The following is a 23,171-nucleotide window of genomic DNA, read 5'->3' on the forward strand; positions in this document are numbered from 1 at the left end:
CCTGCTTTATCAGGATACAGTGCGCAAGATGGGCATAGACCCTTCAAGGATTAAACCTACAAAGACAACCTTCAAAGGCGTCATACCAGGTGTCGAGGCCAGTTGTACAGGCTCAGTTACACTGGAAGTGGTCTTCGGATCCCCGGATAATTTCCGAAGTGAGGAGTTAATCTTCGACATAGTCCCGTTCCGCAGTGGCTATCACGCTCTGCTCGGAGGAACCGCGTTCGCAAAATTCAACGCGGTGCCGCATTATGCATACCTTAAGCTCAAGATGCCAGGCCCTCGTGGAGTCATCACGGTCAATGGAAACACGAAACGCTCCCTCCGCACGGAGGAACATACAGCGGCTCTCACGGCAGAAGTACAGAGCAGCCTTTTAAGGCAATTTTAGAGTCCGGCCGTTAAACGACCGGACACGGCCAAACACGCCCGGAGCAACATCAACCAAGACCACCTGGCATGTTCCGAGCACGCGGCCTCAACCCCAGCCCTCGCCCAATTGTAAGACAAACTCTCCGCGTACATAATTACGCCCTGGAGATACCATGGGCATAGGGGGAGAGGCACAACCACAACAGACCCAGAGTGCGGTTCGACCACACCAGGGGCTCCCAAGTGTGGCTCTTTTTATCTTTTATTTCTCTCTTTTTTATACAGAACTCTGTCCGGTGGCGAACCTGCCGAACTCACGATGCAACAGCCAGGGAGGGACAAAGGCCGCGACGAACACTCAGGTGGTCTCCATTACGAGCATTAAATTTGTTAAATACACCATTCCGCAGCCTACCCCTGGAGGGAGACGCCTTTAATTCATCCAATCCCTTGCTTTTCGCACTATTTGTATCATTCCGCACTCATAGCAGATCTTCTCGAATAAAATGCAGCACTTTTTACCCATAATTGCATTACCTTATATATATATGATCATTTACAACATGTTGCATCCGTACATTTTGGTACGGCCAAATACACCAGGGGCTTATGTTCCCCGCATTATGGTGTGATAAAGTCCGCACACTTTCACAAGTGTGGCACCCCGAACTTATAGCATTATATGAATCGGCTCCGAATCATGTCTTGGGCCAATAGTTGGGTTTGCCCGGCTCCCATGTTTGGCACCTTACGTTCCGTTCTATCGGCTAAGGTAGCACTGGGAGAACCACTGCGATGGTGCCCCGGTTGAGCCGGGTTAACGCCTCAGTGGAGAAAGCTAAAACTGACTGTCATGATAAGGCGAGAGACTGGTCGCTGTTCGAGAGGTCCTTTCGGGTCCTTAAAGACCTACGCCGCTTCGAGCGATGTTCCGGATGATGTCCGACAAAGGCGTCGATAGCGCCCCTAATTCGGTCTTCCGAATACTAGGGGCTTCGCCGAAATTAAAAATTATAGAATTCTATGGCTAAGTGAGAGTGTTCAAGCACTATAAGTCTGGTTGCCTTGTTCGTTGTGTTGAGCGCCTCCCTAGATGGACCCAAAAATGGGAACAAGAGTGCTCAAGTTTATCCCGAACACCCCAGCACTCGTGGCATGGGGGCTGAAGCCGACGACTTGCCATCTCTCAGATTTAATAAATGGCCGCACAGAAGGTAATATTTTAAATTAACAAGCGTTGCTTAGCGCATATGAACAAAGTTTTCAGCGCACAGGATAACACATTGCGAATTTACTCAATAATTACATCCCTGGGGCACTCATCCGCAATCTTGCGGGCACCCTTCAGGACAGTCTTATAGTACATTTCGGGCGTACGATATTCCTTGCCCACTGGTGGCGCGTCAGTGATTAGCTTCTCCGCATCCAGCTTGCCCCAATGCACCTTTGCACGGGCAAGGGCCCGACGAGCACCTTCAATACAGGCGGAGCGCTTGATAACCTCCACCCAGGGGCACGCATCCACCAACCGTCGCACAAGACCGAAGTAGCTCCCAGGCATGGCCTCTCCAGGCCACAGCCGGACTATGAGGCCCTTCATGGCCTGCTCGGCCACCTTGTGGAGCTCGACCAGCTGCTTCAGCTGGTCGCTAGGGGGCACCGGATGGCCGGCCTCAGCATACTGAGACCAGAAGACCTTCTCCGTTGAGCTCCCCTCCTCAGCTCGGTAGAATGCGGCGGCATCAGACACGCTGCGAGGCAGATCTACAAACGCCCCTGGAGAGCTCCGAATTCGGGTAAGTAACACGTAATTTACATTCACATGCTTGCTTTGCATGAAAAATGCCTTACCCACCGCTATCTTCCTCACCAACTCAATCTCCTGAAGGGACTTATGGGCACCGGCCTTGGCAGTCTTGGCACTTTCAAGAGCCGAGGCAAGCTCGGACTCTCGAGTCTTTGAGTCACGCCACCCGCGCCTCCTGCTTTTCTCGCTCTGCCCGTTTCGTGGCCGCATTGCGTTCGGCCGCAGACACGGCCTCCTTCAGGGTCATCACCTCGTTCGTGGCCCCTGCAGTACCCATGTTATCCTTGTTATTTTTTGTTGCAACCTAAATCCTTTTCTGTAAGGTCCAAGTTCAAAGTGGTGTTACTCACCTTCTTTGTCCAGGAGCTGCTCCTTGGCGCGGCCGAGCTCTTGCTCAGACCGCTCGAGCTCCTGCTTCAAAGCACCGACCTCCGCAGTCAGTGCGGCAGAGGTCAGCAGCGCAGCCTGCAACCCATATTGACATAATTTTTTAGCAACCCTGCGTATATCTTTTTTTTCAGATCCTTAGTCCGGCTTTTCTTTCCGAACACCGAACCGAGCATCAGGCGCTACTATCTATGCGGTATTACATTGCATATTTTTAACTTCTTACCTCAAAGCCTGATAGAAGGCTATTGCAGGCTTCGGTCAGCCCGCTCTTGGCAAGCTGTACCTTTTGAACCACCGCACTCATAATAGTGCGGTGTTCTTCCTTGATGGAAGTGCTCTGGAGCGCCTCCAACAAATTGTCCGGCGCCTCCGGTTGGACGGAAGCCGCCGGCGTCATGGTCTTGCCCTTCGTGTGAAGGGGCCGCCGGCTGGACTCCGGAACCACTGCGGGTTCTGATATGGAGTCCGGCGCAAAGTCCGGGAGGACGCTTTGTGGCGCCTTCGGAGCCTCCCCCTGATGGGTCCCTTCTTGGGATCCCACCTCGGCGTCCTCGGTGTCGCGAGGGGTGGAGGCGGTCGGGATGGAGTCTACATCCAACGGAGCCAACGACCCGCTCGATGAAGCGGGGAGATCATCATTGGCCGGACTACAGGTAGCATGCGGCATCAGAATGACACTATGTGACGCAGAAAAAGAAATTATAAATCATTGAGGAATCCGGATACTTAGGATCTCGCCGGAGGCCTGGCCCTTGAAGGCCATTCTTCCTCGCCAACGTTGATGTTGGCGGAGCTGTCCGGGGGAATAGTCCTTCCCCTCTTGGACCCTTCGGCCTCCCCTGTTGGGGAAGCCTTCCTCTTCCTCTCTCCCTCCTCTGGGAGAGAGTCCTCTTTCTCCTCCTCGTTTTCGGGGGAGGAGTCCGCCCCGGAGTCGTCGGACACCTGAAAACGGGAACTCTTTCGAGCACCCGTGGCCTCCTTCTTGGCCTTTTTCTCCGGCACCACGTGCGGTGCCGGAACCAGCAGCCTCGCTAGAGGGGCGTCTACTGGGTTTTCTGGCATAGGAGCCGGGCAGATAATCTGCTCCGCCTTCCTCATCCAGTCCTGTCAAAGGAAAAGGGGAAATTAAAACCCGCATAGAGTCAAACTATGAAAAGCAAGTGTCCCGTAAAGGGGTAGAATCACTTACCTCGTCGGCTTGGCGCTGCGAGCGAAATCCGCGATCTTCAGTCGCGGACGCGGGGGCTTCGGCGCCCTTAAACAGCACCCTCCAGGCGCCTTCGTACATCGTGTCGAAGAGCCCGCTCAGCGCCTGGTGTTGTTCCGGATTGAACTCCCACAGATTGAATGCCCGCTCTTGGCATGGGAGAATCCGGCGGACAAGCATGACTTGGACCACGTTAACCGGCCTGAGCTTCTTCACCAGCTTCTGGATACAGGCTTGGAGTCCCGTCAGCTCCTCCGAACTACCCCACATCAAGCCCTTCTCTTTCCAGGAGGTGAGCTGCATGGGGATACCAGATCTGAACTTGGCGGCCGCCGCCCACTTAGGGTCGCGCGGCTCGGTGATATAGAACCACCCCGATTGCCACCCCTTGACGGATTCCACGAAGGCCCCTTCGAACCAAAGGACGTTGGGCATCTTTCCCAACATGGCACCTCCGCACTCCGCTTGAGTGCCCTTCACTACCTTCGGCTTGACATTGAAGGTCTTGAGCCACAAGCCGAAGTGGGGCTGGATGCAGAGGAAGGCCTCACACACGACGATGAACGCCGAGATGTTGAGGATGAAGTTCGGCGCCAGATCATGGAAATCCAGGCCGTAGTAGAACATGAGCCCCCGGAAAAAGGGGTGAAGTGGAAAGCCCAGTCCGCGGAGGAAGTGGGGAAGAAAAACGACCCTCTCATGGGGCCTGGGGATGGGGATGAGCTGCCCCTCATCGGGCAGCCGGTGCGCGATGTCGCCGGACAGGTAGCCGGCGCTGCGCACTCTTTCGATGTGCTCCTCCGTAACGGAGGAGGTCATCCACTTGCCTCCCGCTCCAGACATGACTGGGGAAGGTTGAGACGAGATGTGCGGGCTTGGGCGCTGGAGCTCGAATGCACGGAGATGGATAAGCAAAGGAGGAAGAAGGCATAGGTGAAAAGGTGAATCCTTATCCCTTATATGGGCGAGCGAAGTCTACGCGTCCCCCACCGGCCTGGTAAAACTCGCTTATCCCCCAAGCGTCACCATCAATGGCGCGGTTGGGTTACCCACGTCCGTATTGATGAGAATCCCGGATTAAGGGGGAACACGATCTCTGCTTCGACAAGACGTGCCAAGGAAACCGCTTCGCTAAATGCGCTGACGTGGTAGAGTAAAAAACGATTCAAGTAATGGCTTGGTAGTGGCGTGACGTCATGCCGCAAAAAACGTCAGCAGATTGAACTTGTGTATATATTATTCTCTCTACGGTGGAATGTGGAATTTATTTTGCAGAGCCGGACACTATCCTGGTGTTCACGATCTTCTATCATTCAGAGGAGTAACCCGCCTTGCAATGCCAAGGAATATACGCGCCGGACTTATCGTCATTGAAGCCTGGTTCAGGGGCTACTGAGGGAGTCCTGGATTAGGGGGTGTCCGGATAGCCGGACTACCATCATCAGCCGAACTATCATCGGCCGGACTATCATCATCGACCGGACTCCAAGACTATGAAGATACAAGATTGAAGACTTCGCCCCGTGTCCGGGTGGGACTTTCCTTCGCGTGGAAGGCAAGCTTGGCGATACGGATATGTAGATCTCCTACCATTGTAATCGACTCTATGTAACCCTAGCCCTCTCCGGTGTCTATATAAACCGGATGGCTCTAGTCCATAGGACACAACAACAACAACAACAACAACCATTACAATCATACCATAGGCTAGATTCTAGGGATTAGCCTCCTTGATCTCGTGGTAGATCCACTCTTGTAAACATCTACAATATCATCAATCAAGCAGGACGTAGGGTTTTACCTCCATCAAGAGGGCCCGAACCTGGGTAAAACATCGTGTCCCTTGTCTCCTGTTACCATCCGCCTAGACGCACAGTTCGGGACCCCCTACTCGAGATCCGCCGGTTTTGACACCGACAGTATGTAACAGATCAATACACATCATGGCATACTTTATAGAACCTATGGCTGAGGCATAGGAAATGACTTTCATTCTCTTTCTAACTTCTGCCGTGGTCGGGTTTTGAGTCTTACTCAATCTCACACCTTGTAACATAGGCAAGAACTCTTTCTTTGACTATTCCATTTTGAACTACTTCAAAATCTTGTCAAGGTATGTACTCATTGAAAAAACTTATCAAGCGTCTTGATCTATCTCTATAGATCTTGATGCTCAATATGTAAGCAGCTCCACCGAGGTCTTTCTTTGAAAAGCTCCTTTCAAACACTCCTTTATGCTTTGCAGAATAATTCTACATTATGTCCGATCACCAAGATGTCATTCACATATACATATCAGAAATGTTGTAGTGCTCCCACTTACTTTCTTGTAAATACAGGCTTCACCGTAAGTCTGTATGAAACTATAGGCTTTGATCAACTCATCAAAGCGTATATTCCAACTCCGAGATGCTTGCACCAGTCCATAGATGGATCACTGGAGCTTGCATATTTTCTTAGCATCTTTAGGATTGAAAAAACCTTCTGGTTGCATCATATACAACTCTTCTTTAATAAATCCATTAAGGATTGCAGTTTTGTTATCCATTTGACAGATTTCATAAAATGCGGCAATTTGCTAACATGATTCAGATAGACTTAAGCATCGCTACGAGTGACAAAATCTCATCGTAGTCAACACGTTGAACTTTGTCAAAAACCTTTTTCAACAAGTCTAGCTTTGTAGATAGTAACACTACTATCAGCGTCTATCTTCCTCTTGAAGATCCATTTATTTTCTATGGTTTACGATCATCGCGAAAGTCCACCAAAGTCCACACTTTGTTCTCATACATGGATCCCATCTCAGATTTCATGGCCTCAAGCCATTTCGTGGAATCTGGGCTCATCATCGCTTCCTCATAGTTTGTAGGTTTATCATGGTCTAGTAACATGACTTCCAGAACCGTACCACACTGGTGCAGAACGTACTCTGGAAGATCTACAAAGTTCGGTAGTAACTTGATCTGAAGCTTCATGATCATCATCATTAGCTTCCTCACTAATTGGTGTAGGAATCACTGGAACTGATTTCAGTGATGAACTATTTTCCAATTCAGGAGAAGGTACTATTAACTTATCAAGTTCTACTTTTCTCCCACTCACTTCTTTCGAGAGAAACTCCTTCTCTAGAAAGGATCCATCTTAGCAACGAATATCTTGCTTTCGTATCTGTGATAGAAGGTGTACCCAATAGTTTCGTTTGGGTATTCTATGAAGACACACTTCTCCGATTTGGGTTCGAGCTTATCAGGTTGAAACTTTTTCACATAAGCATCGCAGTCCCAAACTTTAAGAAACGACAACTTTGGTTTCGTGCCAAACCATAGTTCATAAGGCGTCGTCTCAAGCGGATTTTGATGGTGCCCTATTTAAAGTGAATGCAGCTGTCTCTAATGCATAACCCCAAAACGATAGTGGTAAATCGGTAAGAGACATCATTGATCGCACCATATCAAATAAAGTGCGGTTATGACGTTCGGAGACACCATTACACTGTGGTGTTCCATGTGGCGTGAGCTGTGAAACTATTCCACATTGTTTTGTATGAAGGCAAAACTCGTAACTCAAATATTCTCATCCACGATCAGATCGTAGAAACTTTATTTCTTGTTACGATGATTGTCCACTTCACTCTGAAATTCTTTGAACTTTTCAAATGTTTCAGACTTGTGTTTCATTAAGTAGATATACCCATATCTGCTCAAATCATCTTTGAAGGTCAGAAAATAATGATACTTGCCACGAGCATCAACACTCATTGGATCGCATACATCGGTATGTATTATTTGCAATAAGTCAGTAGCTCGTTCCATTGTTCTGGAGAACGGAGTTTTAGTCATCTTGCCCAAAAGGCACGGTTCGCAAACATCAAATGATTCATAACCAAGTGATTCCAAAAATCCATCTTCATGGAGTTTCTTCATGCGCTTTACACCGATATGACCCAAACAGCAGTGCCACAAATAAGTTGCACTATCATTATCAACTTCGCATCTTTGGGCATCAATACTATGAATATGTGTATTAAAGGAAATATGCCCTAGAGGCAATAATGAAGTTATTATTTATATCCTTATATCATGATAAATGTTTATTATTCATGCTAGAATTGTATTAACCGGAAACATAATACATGTGTGAATACAATTCTAGCATGAATAATAAACATTTATCATGATATAAGGATATAAATAATAACTTCATTATTGCCTCTAGGGCATATTTCCTTCAATACACATATTCATAGTATTGATGCCAAAAGATGCAAAGTTGGTAATGATAGTGCAACTTATTTGTGGCACTGCTGTTTGGGTCATATCGATGTAAAGCGCATGAAGAAACTCCATAAAGATGGACTTTTGGAATCACTTGATTATGAATCATTTGATGCTTGCGAACCGTGCCTTATGGGCAAGATGACTAAAACTCCGTTCTCCGGAACAATGGAACGAGCTAGTGACTTATTGGAAATAATACATACCGATGTATGCGGTCCAATGAGTGTTGATGCTCGTGGTGGGTATCGTTATTTTCTAACCTTCACAGATGATTTGAGCAGATATGGGATTATCTACTTAATGAAACACAAGTCTAAAACATTTGAAAAGTTCAAAGAATTTTAGAGTGAAGTGGAGAATCATCGTAACAAGAAAATAAAATTTTCTACGATCTGATCATAGAGGAGAATATTTGAGTTACGACTTTGGCCTTCATTTAAAACAATGTGGAATAGTTTCACAACTCACGCCACCTGGAACACCACAGCGTAATGGTGCGTCCGAACATCATGACCGCACTTTATTGAATATGGTGCGATCAATGATGTCTCTTACCAATTTACCACTATCATTTTGGGGTTGTGCATTAGAGACAACTGCATTCACTTTAAATAGGGCACCATCAAAATCCGTTGAGACGACGCCTTATGAATTGTGGTTTGGCAAGAAACCAAAGTTGTCATTTCTTAAAATTTGGGGCTGCGATGCTTATGTGAAAAAGCTTCAACCTGATAAGCTCGAACCCAAATCAGAAAGGTGTGTCTCCATAGGATACCCAAAGGGCACTGTTGGGTACACCTTTTATCACAGATCCGAAGGCAAGATCTTTGTTGCTAAAAATGGATCATTTCTAGAGAAGAAGTTTCTCTCGAAAGAAGTGAGTGGGAGGAAAGTAGAACTTGATGAGGTAATTGTACCTTCTTCATAATTGGAAAGTAGTTCATCACAGAAATTAGTTCCAGTGATTGCTACAACAATTAGTGAGGAAACTAATGATGATGATCATGAAATTCAAATCAAGTTACTACCGAACCTCATAGGTCAACTAGAGTACGATCCGCACCCGAGTGGTACAGTAATCCTATTCTGGAAGTCATGTTACTAAACCATGATGAACCTACGAACTATGAGGAAGCGATGATGAGCCCAGATTCCGCGAAATGGCTTGAGGCCATGAAATCTGAGATGGGATCCATGTATGAGGACAAAGTGTGGACTTTGGTGGACTTTCCCAATGATCGGGAAACCATTAAGAATAAATGGATCTTTAAGAGGAAGACGGACGCTAATAGTAGTGTTACTATCCACAAAGCTCGAATTTCTGCAAAAGGTTTTTGATAAGTTCAAGGAGTTGACTATGATGAGACTTTCTCACTCGTAGCGATGCTTAAGTCTGTCCGAATCATGTTAGCAATTGCCGCATTTTATGATTATGAAATTTGGCAGATGGATGTCAAAACTGCATTCCTGAATGGATTTCTAGAAGAAGAGTTTTATATGAGGCAACCAGAAGGTTTGTCGATCCAAAGGGTGCTAACAAAGTGTGCAAGCTCCAGCAATCCATTTTTGGACACGTGCAAGCCTCTCGGAGTTGGAATAAACGCTTTGATAGTGTGATCAAAGCATATGGTTTTATACAGACTTTTGGAGATCATGTATTTACAAGAAAGTGAGTGGGAGCTCTGTAGCATTTCTAATATTATATGTGGATGACATATTGTTGATTGGAAATGATATAGAATTTCTGAATAGCATAAAGGGATACTTGAATAAGAGTTTTTCAATGAAAGACCTCGGTGAAGCTGCTTAAATATTGAGCATCAAGATCTATAGAGATAGATCAAGACGCTTGATAAGATTTTTCAATGAGTAAATACCTTGACATGTTTTTGAAAGAGTTCAAAATGGATCAGTCAAAGAAGGAGTTCTTGTCTGTATTACAGGGTGTACAGTTGAGTAAGTCTCAAAGCCCGACCACGGCAGAAGATAGAAAGAGAATGAAAGTCATTCCCTATGCCACAATCATAGGTTCTATAAAGTATGTTGTGTTGTGTACCAGACCTATTGTGTACCTTGCCATGAGTTTTGACAAGGGGGTACAATAGTGTTCTAAGAGTAGATCACTGGATAGCGGTCACAATTATTCTTAGTGAGGACTAAGGAAATATTTCTCGGTTATGGAGGTGATAAAGAGTTCGTCGTAAAGAGTTATGTTGATGCAAGCTTTGACACCAATCTGGATGACTCTGAGTCTCGATCAGGATACATATTGAAAGTGGGAGCAATTAGCTAGAGTATCTCCATGCAGAGCATTATAGACATAGAAATTTTCAAAATACATATGGATCTGAATGTGGTAGACCCGTTCAATAAACGTCTCTCACAAGCAAAGCATGATCACACCTTAGTACTCTTTGGGTGTTAATCACATTATGATGTGAACTAGATTATTGACTCTAGTAAACCCTTTGGGTGTTAGTCACATGGCGATGTGAACTAATCACATAAAGATGTGAACTATTGGTGTTAAATCACATGACGATGTGAACTAGATTATTGACTCTAGTGCAAGTGGGAGAATGAAGGAAATATGCCCTAGAGGCATAATGAAGCTATTATTTATTTCCTTATTTCATGATAAATGTTTATTATTCATGCTAGAATTGTATTAACCGAAAAGTTAGTACATGTGTGGATACATAGACAAAACAAAGTGTCCCTAGTATGCCTCTACTTGACTAGCTCGTTTATGAAAGATGGTTATGTTTCCTAACCATAGACATGTGTTGTCATTTGATGAACGGGATCACATCATTAGGAGAATGATGTGATGGACAACACCCATTCGTTAGCTTAGCATTATGATCGTTACGGTTTCATTGCTACTGCTTTCTTCATCACTTATACATGTTCCTCAGACTATGAGATTATGCAACTCCCAAATACCGGAGGAACACCTTGTGTGCTATCAAACGTCACAACGTAACTGGGTGATTATAAAGATGCTCTACAGGTGTCTCTGAAGGTGTTTGTTGGGTTGGCATAGATTGAGATTAGGATTTGTCACTCCGTGTATCGGAGAGGTATCTCTAAGCCCTCTCGGTAATGCACATCAATATAAGCCTTCCAAGAAATGTGACTAATGAGTTAGTTGCGCGATGATGCATTATGGAACGAGTAAAGAGACTTGCCGGTAACGAGATTGAACTAGGTATGTGATACCGACTATCGAATCCCGGGCAAGTAACATACCGATGACAAAGGGAACAACGTATGTTGTTATATGGTTTGATCGATAAAGATCTTTGTAGAATATGTGGGAGCCAATATGAGCATCCAGGTTCCGCTATTGGTTATTGACCGGAGATATGTCTCGGTCATGTCTACATAGTTCTCGAACCCGTAGGGTCCGCACGCTTAACGTTCGATGACGATTTGTATTATGAGTTTATGTGATTTGGTGATCAAACCTTGTTCGGAGTCCTGGATGAGACCACAGACATGACGAGGAGCCTCGAAATGGTCAAGAGCTAAAGATCAATATATTGGATGGCTATATTCGGACATCGGAAAGGTTCTGAGTGATTCGGGTATTTTTCGGAGTACCGAAAAGTTACGGGAATTTGCCGGGGGAAGTATTGGGCCTTAAAGGGTCATACGGGAAAGAAGAGAAGGGCCTCAAGGGGTGGCCGCACGCCCCCCCATGGGCTGGTCCGAATTGGACTAGCAGGGGGCGGAGCCCCCCTCCTTCCTTCTCCCCTCTTCCTCCTTCCCTTCCTTCTCCTAGTTAGAATAGGAAAGGGGGGGCCGAATCCTACTTGGACCGGGAGTCCAAGTAGGACTCCCCCTTTTGGCGTGCCCCCTCTAGGCCAGCCTCCTCTTCCTCCATCCTTTATATACGTGGGCAGGGTGCACTCCAAGAATTGTCTTAGCCATGTGCGGTGGCCCCCTCCATAGTTACACACCTCGGTCATATTGTCGTAGTGCGTAGGCGAAGCCCTGCGCCGGTAACTTCATCATCACCGTCGCCACGCTGTCGTGCTAACAAAACCATCCCTCGGCCTCAACTGGATCAAGGGTACGAGGGACGTCGTCGAGCTGAACGTGTCTTGAACGTGGAGGTGCCATACATTCGATACTTGGATCGGTTGGATCGCGAAGACGTTCAACTACATCAACCGTGTTATTGAAACGCTTGCGCTTTCGGTCTATGAGGGTACGTGGATACACTCTCCCCTCTCATTGCTATGCATCACATGGATAGATCTTGCGTAATCGTAGGAAATTTTTGAAATTACTGCGTTCACCACAGTGGCATCCAAGCCAGGTCTATGCGTGGATGTTATATGCACGAGTAGAACACAAAGAGTTGTGGGCGATAATAGTCATACTACTTACCACCAACGTCTTACTTTGATTCGGCTCTTACACTTCTTCTCTATGATGTGCATTCTCTTTATTCGGATACAACTCGCACAGACAGAATTCATGTTGCCATTCACTACAAGAAAAACGGCATACGCTGAGTGGTCGGTTGTATGTTGAGTGTTATTTCATGGGGTGCTCAGCATAAAACCCAATTTGCCGAGCAAAAACTGGAAACACTCAGCATAATATTACCGACGGTCCTTCCTCTTCTTGCCGGTCAGCTCTTTCTCTCGCTCTACAGACAACATCACACGATGCACCACTCTATCATAATGCACACACACTCTGTATCCCACTACTTCGGCAAATCATTGCCTTGGGTCCCACTTCTATAGCTACATGGTCATGCGCACAACTTCCACCACTCCAGCCAATCTCAGTCATGTTTCCCGTCGTCTTCGTCACTCTCTTTACTTGTCTCGTCCCTCTTTCTACTCACGCAAGTTTGAGAATAGGGTTTAGGGTTTCCCGTGGGGCAAAGCCTCTCCACGTCTTTCTATATATAATGACCAGCATATACAATTACATACGTACAAGGTACGTGTACATGACACGCTAGACCTATGTTAACACTCCCCTCAATCTGAACTTCTACTCTGTACAAGATTTAGATTGGTACTAAGATGGTCTTGCATTTGTCGGGTGGCTAGTTTAGTAAACACATCAGCCAGCTGATCATTAGAAGAAATGAACATGGCCTCAAGATCTCCAGAAGCAACATGTTCGTGCACAAAGTGGAAATCAATCTCGATGTGCTTGGTACGTGCATGGAAAACTGGGTTGGTAGTCAGATATGTGGCCCCAAAATTATCACACCATAGAACAGGAACTCGCTGCTATCACACACCAAGATCTTTGAGTAGTGACTCTACCCAGATGGCTTCTACAGCTCCATTCGCCAAGGCTTTGTACTCGGCCTCTGTACTGGATCTCGACACTATCGGTTGTTTCTTTGAACTCCAGGAAATGAGGTGCGGTCCAACAAAGATGGCGAAACCTCTAGTGGATCGACGATCATCAGGGCATCCTGCCCAATCTGCATCAGTGAAAATACTAATGCTAGTGGAGACAGCCTTGCGAAACTTCAACCCTATGTGCAACCTTCCTTTCACATATCGCAAAATCCGCTTAACAGCTTCCCAATGAACATTGGTGGGCTGTGAGAGAAACTGGCACACCTTGTTCACTGTGAACGAAATATCTGGACGAGTGAGTGTTAAATACTGCAGTCCACCAACAATACTGCGATACCCGAAAGAATCATCGGTATTGAGGGGCTGTCCAGACACTCATGCAAGATGATCGGAAGTAGACAATGGTGTGGAAGTAGGCTTACAATTCTCCATGCTCACACGGTGCAAAAGATCCAACGCATACTTCTGTTGAGTCAATGTCACCCCCCTGAATTGTATGACACTTCTAGACTAAGAAACTACTCCAACGGCCCAAGGTCCTTGATAGGAAAATTGGCCGCAAGGGAGTGAACAAGACTATCAACAGCTCATGGAGAAGATCCGGCAATGACGATATCATCCACATAGACAAGCATATAGATCTGAACATCATGATAGCGGAAGAAAAATAGAGATGTATCTGCTTTGGAGCAGACGAAACCCAGCTCGAGAAGACGGGCACTGAGCCGAGCATACCATGCACGAGGGGACTGTTTGAGTCCATAGAGACCTCGCTGCAGCTTGCACACATGCGAGGGAAACCGAGCATCCTCAAAGTCAGGTGGCTGCTGCATATAGACATCCTCTGAGAGATACCCATGAAGGAAAGCATTGCTGACATCAATCTGCCAAAGACTCCAACCGTGAGATACAACCAGGGCAAGAACCAGTCGAACAGTGGCCGGCTTGACAACCGGACTGAACATATCATCATAATCAATGCCAAGATGCTGGGTGAAACCACGAGCGACCAGTCGTGCTTTGTACTTATCAACAGAGCCATCTGGACGGTGCCTGGTTTTGAAGATCCACTTGCTCCCAACAACATTGACTCCGTGCGGCCGAGGCACAAGAACCCAAGTCTTGTTGTGATGAAGGGCAGTGAGCTCATCAATCATCGTTGTACGTCAGGTAGTCTCACGGAGAGCATCACGATGGCAGACAGGCACCGCCTGAAATGCACGGTGACGGGGATCATATCGGATGGTCCCATCAGTAGGCACAAGAGCATGGCGAGTGTGATCGTGGGTGCGCGTAACCATGGTGTGTGCAGGAGCAGCTGGAGGCGTCGCGGTCGAGGGGACAGGGCTGCCCTCGACAGAAGGTGATGCGAGCTGTGTCGGCGACGGTGGAGCAGCATCCTCGAGCACCACGGCAGACGACGTCATGTTAGCGCGCGGCGAGGAGGTCGCCGATGGACCGGCGAAGCAGCCGGCGGGGCCAAAGACGGGCCGGTCGGGCCAGGCGAAGCGGCAGCCGACGGGCCGGGAGACGTGCATGTCCCATGCACGTCGAGTGCCAGGGAGGTCGGCGCGTCGGCCACGTGGGAGCGGCGGGCAGGGGACGTGCATGCGTCATGCACGTCGATCGTCGGGGATGGAGCAGCCAAAGGTTCCTGCACATGAGCAACATGGCCTGAAACAGGCGTGTCAGTAGATAAATAGAACAAGTCGTATTTGCGCATATGGTCACCCGTAGCCGATTCATTTGGAGGAAAAGAGAGAACATCAGCTAAAGAAGAGACATCGACGGTGACCCCATGGTTGGCATAAGGAAAAACAGACTCGTCCAAAACAACATCGCGAGAGATGTAGATACGTCTCGTGGAACGATCAAGACACTTGTATCCCTTATGCATCTGACTATAGCCCAAGAAAATGCACATGGTGGAACGAAAGGCAAGCTTGTGTGCGTTATATTTGCGCAAACTGGGCCAGCAGGCGCACCCAAAAGTGCGAAGAAAATTGTAATCGGGTTGCACCTTAAGGAGATGATATATGGGTGCATCTTGTTGAAGAACAGGTGTGGGCATGCGATTAATGAGGTAACACGCAGCAAGAAATGCTTCATCCCAAAAATGCAATGGGAGAGAAGAATGAGACAACAAGGCAAGACCTGTTTCTACAAGACGATGGTGTTTGCGTTCAGCAATCCCGTTCTGCTGAGAGGTGTGCGGGCAAGACACACGATGAGAGATCCCAGTGCGTTGAAAATAACGGTGCAATCTATGGTACTCGCCACCCCAGTCGGACTGAACTACGATGATTTTAGTGTGGAGAAGACGCTCAACATGAGCCTGAAAAGCATAAAACACTTGCTCAACGTCAGACTTGTGCTTGAGGAGATAATCCAAGAGAAGCGAGAATAGTCATCGGCAGAGCTCACATAATACTTATAACCTCCGGAAGAGGCATTAGCAGGCCCCCAAATATCAGAATTAATTAACTCAAGAGGCATAGTGGAAACATGATAAGATAAATTATATGGCAATTGTCGACTCTTAGCACACTGACAAGCATCACACACTCAAGTCTGGCGTTCAGAAGAACACACTAAATCATTATTCTTAACAGTGTTTTGAACAATATTATTCGAGGGATGACCGAGACGCTGGCGCCACTAAGACGGGGTGGTCTTGACGCTGAGAGACGCTTTGTGGGTGGAGGAAGACGACGTGCGACTAAACGGGATGGGCTAGTGTCCACCGTGACATCTACCGTGAAGAAGGATTTTCTTCGTGGTTGTGTCCTTAACAAGGAAAAAGAAACGCTGAAATTCCACAAAAAACATCATTGTCAAGGACAAGACGATAAACGGAAAGGAGATGTTGATGAATATGTGGTAGACGAAGAATATTGCGTAAACGGAGAGATGATCCGGGTATAGTGGAATGACTAATATGCGAAATAGACAAACCTGCACCATTTGCCACTTGCACTTGATCCTTCCCGCCGTAGCGCTCATGGAAGTGTAGACGTCGAGATCACTCATCAGGTGGTCCGTCGCGCCGGTGTCCAGGATCCAGTGCGGCGACTCATGGGAGGAGGATGTAAACGCGGAGTTGGCGGCGCGGTTGTCATGATCATAGCGGCTGCGACAGTCGCTCGCCTCGTGCCCCCAATTCTTGCATATCTAGCACCGGGGACGCCAGCGCCGGTTGTGGCCGCCCCCGTTGCCTCCTTCATTGCGGATGTTGCCGCCATTGTTGTTGTTGGTGCTTCCAGGGGCGCTGCCCTGGCTTGGGCCGTAGCTGCCCGAGCCTGGCGGGAAGGAGCCGCCGGAAGGACGTTCGCCACTCAGGCGTCCAGAGTCGGGCATGCGGCCGGAAGTTTTGTTGTAGACCGGCCGGGACGCTGCATTTGCGGAGGACTGCCAATCCTCAAGCTCCGATTGCTGCTGCTGAAGGGCTTCGTAGTGAAGGACACTGGAGTAGAACGCGGGAAACGTGATAGGCACACCCACGAAGTTCATCGAAGCAGCGATGGGGTTAAGCACCGAGCCGAGCCCGGTCAGCATGTAGTCGATGATCTCTCATCATGAAGAGGAGAGCCGGCGGCAGCCATCGAATCAGCAAGGGCCTTGACCTTCTGCATGTACTTGCCAGCGGGGCGGTCTCCTTTCCTCAGCACCTGGATCTGGCGTCGGAGGTTAGGCACGCCGGCACTGCTCTCGGTGGCGAACATGGTGTGCACGGCCACCCAGGCAGCGGCCGCCGTCCTGCAGCCAATGAGCTGCGCAGAGATCTCCACGTTCATCGAACCGAGGAGATGCCCGAGGACCTTATGATCCAGAGTCCACCACTGCTCGTACTCAGGGTTGGACACGGTGCGAGCGGCGTCGCCGGTGCCTGCCTTCACGGTCGGCGCCGGCGCCCTGGCCGAGCCATCAAAGAAGCCGTGGAGGCGAACTCCGGCAAACTTGGGAAGGGCAAGGGCCTTCCACAGCATGAAGTTACTGCGGTCGAGCGAGACCACGATGGGCGGAAGGACGGGGGTGGGAGCCGACGCGGCGGGTGGGGCGATGACCAGGGTGATCGAGGCGGGCAAGGAGAGGGTGGAGAGCGTGAGCCCGGAGGAGGGGGTCATCGAGGCTGCCGAGGCGGTGGACATCGCGGCAGCAGCGAGAAAACTACGGTGGCGGTGGCGGCGGCTAGGGTAGGCTCTAATACCAAGTTTGAGAATAGGATTTAGGGTTTCCCGTGGGGCAAAGCCTCTCCACGTCTTTGTAAATATAATGATCAGCATATGCAATTACATACATACAAGGTACGTGTATGTGTACAAGGTAAATGACACGCTAGACCTATCTTAACAACCCCTGGTTGCATCATCGATCGACCACTTTGCCAAGGCATATCACTTTGCATCACTCCTACTTGCACACATTGTATAGTTGCCAAGTTTTTCTTATCTCCAAATACCATGCACTAGGACATCAATATGATCATAACGTTGCAGTATAGCTAGAAATACAAAAGAAGAGCCAAAAACAACTTTCCGCTGATTGAGTTGTGCCACGTTACCGAAAAATCTCACACCCCACTTTATATATAAAGCAAGTTGTGGTATGTTCAAAATAAGATTTCCGCAACCATGGCCAAGGTTAAATCAATCTCGCGTGAAATTGAACAAGAAAATTAACACTCATTTAGCTAACAACAAGGACCACAAACAACATTCCAATTCAAAGAACAAATTGACTTTTGTCTTGTTCCGGGAAGAAGCACAAATTGGCTTCTAGCCACAATACATAATAAAAAAATGATGCATGGGAGAGGGGTAGGGGGGATGTTACGAAAGTTGCAATCCACATGAAAATAACAGAGCCGTGACAAAGCAAAATAAAAGAGATATGTTAGCTGCTCATATATTATCGCCAATAAAAAATAAATCGTATGTACCAACCGGCACATAGTATTAGAACGACTCAATTACAAGCAAACAAGGTTCTTACGTGCGAGTACCAATTGCCTTAACAAGTTGTACAACTTGAACCCAAAAGAAATATTCTTCAACTTAATCATTTTACACGTTTGTACCAGTAGCACCAAGTTGGCTAGCTACTAGGTACGTGTGTCCCGACTAGTACGACCTGACCTCTTCTCGGACAATGAAGCCACGAGATCAAATGACGAAGTTCCTCCACATCGGCAGAGGTAATCTCGATCAGAAGAAATAACAGGCCGCCCACGATGATATCTGACTACCTCAACGCGCGCACGTGTGCTTCGAATTTGACCAGTCTAATTCGTCGAGATATATTTTTTCTATGAAACTTTGCAAGCTTAGTTATACCTCAGAGAAGCAATCGATCTTGTGCAGGCAGTATAAATACACAACGTACGCATGGTGGCAGTCTATCTCATCGTTACAGATACATCTTCCTTGATTAGTTTTGCAAGGCTTAATCAGCGATGGAGTACTCGCCGAAACTAGCAGTACTGGTGCTCTTAGCTCTCGCGTCCGCCATGGCGGTCACGGCCCAGAACTCGGAGCAGGACTTCGTGGACGCCCACAACGCGGCGCGCGCCGACGTGGGCCTTGGTGAGGTGACATGGGACGCTACCGTGGCAGCCTTCGCGCAGGACTACGCCGATCAGCGCCGCGGCGACTGCCAGCTGATCCATACTCCTGATGGCCGGCCGTACGGGGAGAACCTCTACGGAGGCGGCGGCGGTGGGACCGAGTGGACGGCGACGGACGCCGTGAATTCGTGGGTGTCGGAGAAGCAGTACTACGACCACGACAGCAACACCTGCTCGGCGCCGGAGGGTGAGTCGTGCGGGCACTACACGCAGGTGGTGTGGCGCGACTCGACGGGTATCGGCTGCGCCCGCGTCGTCTGCGACAGCGGCGACGGTGTGTTCATCATCTGCAGCTACAACCCGCCAGGCAACTTCCCCGGGGTGAGCCCGTACTAGGCTATATGCATCATGCATGCATGCATGCGAGCGTGCATGTACGTACGGCGTATTGCATAAATAAAGTGATTAAGCTGTGATAACTACAGTGTGATCAGATTTTTTTTTTGCGGGTACAGTGTGATCAGATGTGATATATAATTAACCAGCCGGCCCGATATATATATGTACTGTTATGGTTCAGGTAATAAGTTGTGTTATTGTACAAGCAGTATTTATGGATGAATATATGGTTCTACTATTATACCGAGCATGGTATGTGTGCCTCGCCGTGGAAAAAAACCCCAGCATACATAGAAACCAGTAATCCAAGTGTCTTTCTTCCTTTTTGTCATCCCGCACTTATTCTCTATGTTGTGCATTTTCTTTTTAGGATCCCAACTCGTACGGACAAACGGAGTAATATCGAGAGGGCGCGCTAGGTCTCGTTCTTGAGACTCTCGCTCCCTCCTTCGCGCCATAGGCCACTCCGGCCGTGATGGTCACCCACTCTGTCATTATTGCTCACCCATCCCCTCCAAGGTTTCACTCCTGATCCAGCTCCGGTCGTGGTCCCGTGCAAGCTCGCTCTCGACCAGTGGTCGATCATAGGTTCCGGACTCGCTTGCGGCCCCGTCCGTGAATGCAGTAGATCTGACCTCGACGCAACGAATCCTGCCGCGGGGAGAGTCATCCAACGCCATGCATGCCTAAGGTACTCCAGATCTGGTGTTGTGATTGAGCGGCAGTACCTAAATCCATCGTGGTCATCCCCTCCGCTCTTGTCAACATTTCCTCTTCGGGCGACGAGGAAGGATGCACTGTCACGCCCAATATGCGACCCTATCCTAAAGTAACTCGAAGGTCCCACCAAGGATAGAAGCGCATATTGAAGACGCTTCTGCAAGGTGGATATCATTACATCGTACCATTACATAATAGATTGGGATAAATACAAAAGGCATACAATGCCGCATGAATATAACAACATCATACACAAGAACAACATTCGACTACGGATGAAACACAAACAGAAACTCAGACGACATCCACCCTGCTAGCCCAGTCTGCCGACCAAGAACCTATCCCCTGATCAAAGAAGAAGCAGAAGCACTCGAAAACAAGCAAGCATCGCTCTCACGTCATGATCATTGCATTACCTGTACTTGCAACTGTTGTTGTAGTAAACTGTGAGCCACGAGGACTCAGCAATCCCATTATTATGGGTATCAAGACTAGCAAAGTTTAATGTGTATGGAATGGATAAGTGGTGAGGTTGCAGCAAGCGACTAAGCATGTATGGTGGCTAACTTATGAATACAAGAATGAGATGAAAAGCTACGCAATCGGTCACAAACTAGTATGATCAATAAGTGATCCTGAACTACTTACGTTCAAACATAACACCACCGTGTTCTCTTCTCGGCCACTCGAAAAGAGACCAACACGGTTACACACGCGGTTGTATATTTTAATTCGAATCTGATGTCAAGTTCTCTACAACCGAATATTAAAAACTCCCATCTGCCACATAACCGCGGGCACGGCTTTCGAAAGATCAAACCCTGCAGGGGTGTCCCAACTTAGCCCATTACAAGCTCACGATCCGCGGAGACAATCCTCCATCGCGGGACATCCGATCAGACTCGGGATCCTGGTGCACAAGACATTTCGACAATGGTGAAACTAAACCAGCAAGACCTCCCGGTGTGTGGACAAATCCCGACAGGAACCGCGCGTATCTCGTTCTCAGGGCACAACAGATGGGCAAGACATTGGGTTGGCTGAGACCCTTGGTTGCCCAGTGGGCGCCGGACATCACCCAGGTTGGACAAACACTCAGAGGAGCATTGGCCCGGCGGTTGATTAAAAATACTAGGGGTCCGGAGAAAATCCCCTATTTAAGTTTTAGTTGTTATTAGGCAAATGGAAAACCAATGTTGGGCCTTGCTGGAAGAGTTTTATTCAAAGCAAAGTGTCAAGAGGCCCCCATACCCCTCACCGTGTTAGGGACGCAAAATCAAGGAACATAACACTGGTATGACAGAAAATAGGGCGGCAAGAGTGGAACAAAACACCAGGCATAAGGCCGAGCCTTCCACCCTTTACCAAGTATATAGATGCATTAATTAAATAGGAGATATTGTGATATCCCAAGATATCCATGTCCCAACATGGAACAACCTGCAACTGCACCTGCAACTAGCAACACTATAAGAAGGGCTGAGCAAAGCGGTAACATAGCCAAACAACGGTTTGCTAGGAAGGGTGAAAAAGGTTATAGGTTGTCATGGCAATTCGGGAGGCTTGATAAACAAGTGGTAGGTAGCGTGACATAGCGATAGCATCGAGACAACTAGCATAGGAATGACAGTAGTGAGATCCAGGATAACGGTCATCTTGCCTGAAAACCCACTAAGAAGAAGAACGAGTCCAGGAAGAAGATGAACGGGCGAAGACGAACGCGTATTCGAACGAATCCTCACGATCGCAACGAAATAGGAACTACCGAGAAGAAGCACAACCGGAAAGAAGGAAACAACAAGGTAAAGACGCAACACATAAACATGGCATGATGCTCAACCAAGGATGATGCATGACAAAGCTACATGATGCTACTCATGGCAAGCGATGATGCATACAAGAACATCACATCAAAGCAAGTTTAAATGAGGCCGGAAACAACATATAATAATTCCGGTAAGTCCCCATATGCAAATTTTGAAATTAATCCAGATCTGAAAACACATTATGTTCAAGTTGTTAAACAGCAAGTTAAGATGTACCAAGATGATCTACACGAAATTTTAATCAAGTTACATATAAAGTTCATTTAATTCGGAGCTACGGCCTAGAAGATATGAGCAAAACAAGTTAAACATGGCATTGATGCAAAATGCATTCAAACATCAAGCAAACACTCTCAAAACATGGATGCAACATGATTATATGAAACTATATGCAATTATAGGCAAGTTTCATATAGAGAATGCTCAAAACGAAGCAACGGTGCAATACATACACTCCAAACAAGATATAACAAAAATCTGCCCGAAACAGCAAGTAGGCACTTTGCAATCATCAAAACAACATGTTACAGGAATCATATGAGCATAAACTTGACATGAACTTCACATACAGATAACATACTTCAAATATAATTAAGGTTTATGTTCATAGGCATCAAGATTCAACCAAGATGTTCAGTGCAAAATGTAACTTTATAACACAGGGGCATATACATGAGCAGAGTTAATATGATGGCATGTTGGAGTCATGAAACAAAGATGTTACAACAACTATACATAGCAACCAAGGGTATGTCATCAACAACTATACTTCCCCGGGGTGAGCCCGTACTAGGCTATATGCATCATGCATGCATGCATGCATGCGAGCGTGCATGTACGTACGGCGTATTGCATAAATAAAATGTGATAACCATAGTGTGATCAGATGTGATATATAATTAACCAGCCGGCCGGATTTGAGGCCATATATTGTTTAGACCGGCTGTATATATGTACGGTTATGATTCAGGTAATAAGTTGTGTTATTGTACAAGCAGTGTTTATGGATGAATATATGGTTCTACTATTATACTAAGTATGGTATTTGTGCCTCCCTGTGAAAAACCCAGCACACATAGAAACCACTAATCAAAGTTTCTTTCTTCCGTTTTGTCATCTCGCACTTGTTCTCTATGTTGTGCATTTTTTTCCGGATCCCAACTCGTACAAAAAACGGAGTAGATATCGAGAGGGCCCGCTAGGTCTTGTTCTTGAGACACTCGCTCCCTCCTCCGCGCCCTAGGCCACTCCGGCCGTGACGG

The 23,171-nt window shown here is 47.5% G+C and overlaps 1 protein-coding gene across 1 annotated transcript; it reads left to right on the forward strand.

The window, feature by feature from the left end:
• Positions 1–18,807: 18,807 nt before the first annotated feature.
• On the forward strand, positions 18,808–19,544 carry LOC119306445 (pathogenesis-related protein 1-like). Its single transcript, XM_037582661.1, has 2 exons — positions 18,808–19,460; positions 19,491–19,544. The coding sequence occupies exon 1, from the start codon at positions 18,854–18,856 to the stop codon at positions 19,358–19,360; it is 507 nt and encodes a 168-aa protein (XP_037438558.1). The 5' UTR covers positions 18,808–18,853; the 3' UTR covers positions 19,361–19,460; positions 19,491–19,544.
• The last annotated feature ends 3,627 nt before the right edge of the window (positions 19,545–23,171 follow it).

This window comes from Triticum dicoccoides, chromosome 5B, assembly GCF_002162155.2.
Source record: "Triticum dicoccoides isolate Atlit2015 ecotype Zavitan chromosome 5B, WEW_v2.0, whole genome shotgun sequence".
Taxonomy (NCBI): Eukaryota; Viridiplantae; Streptophyta; class Magnoliopsida; order Poales; family Poaceae; genus Triticum; species Triticum dicoccoides.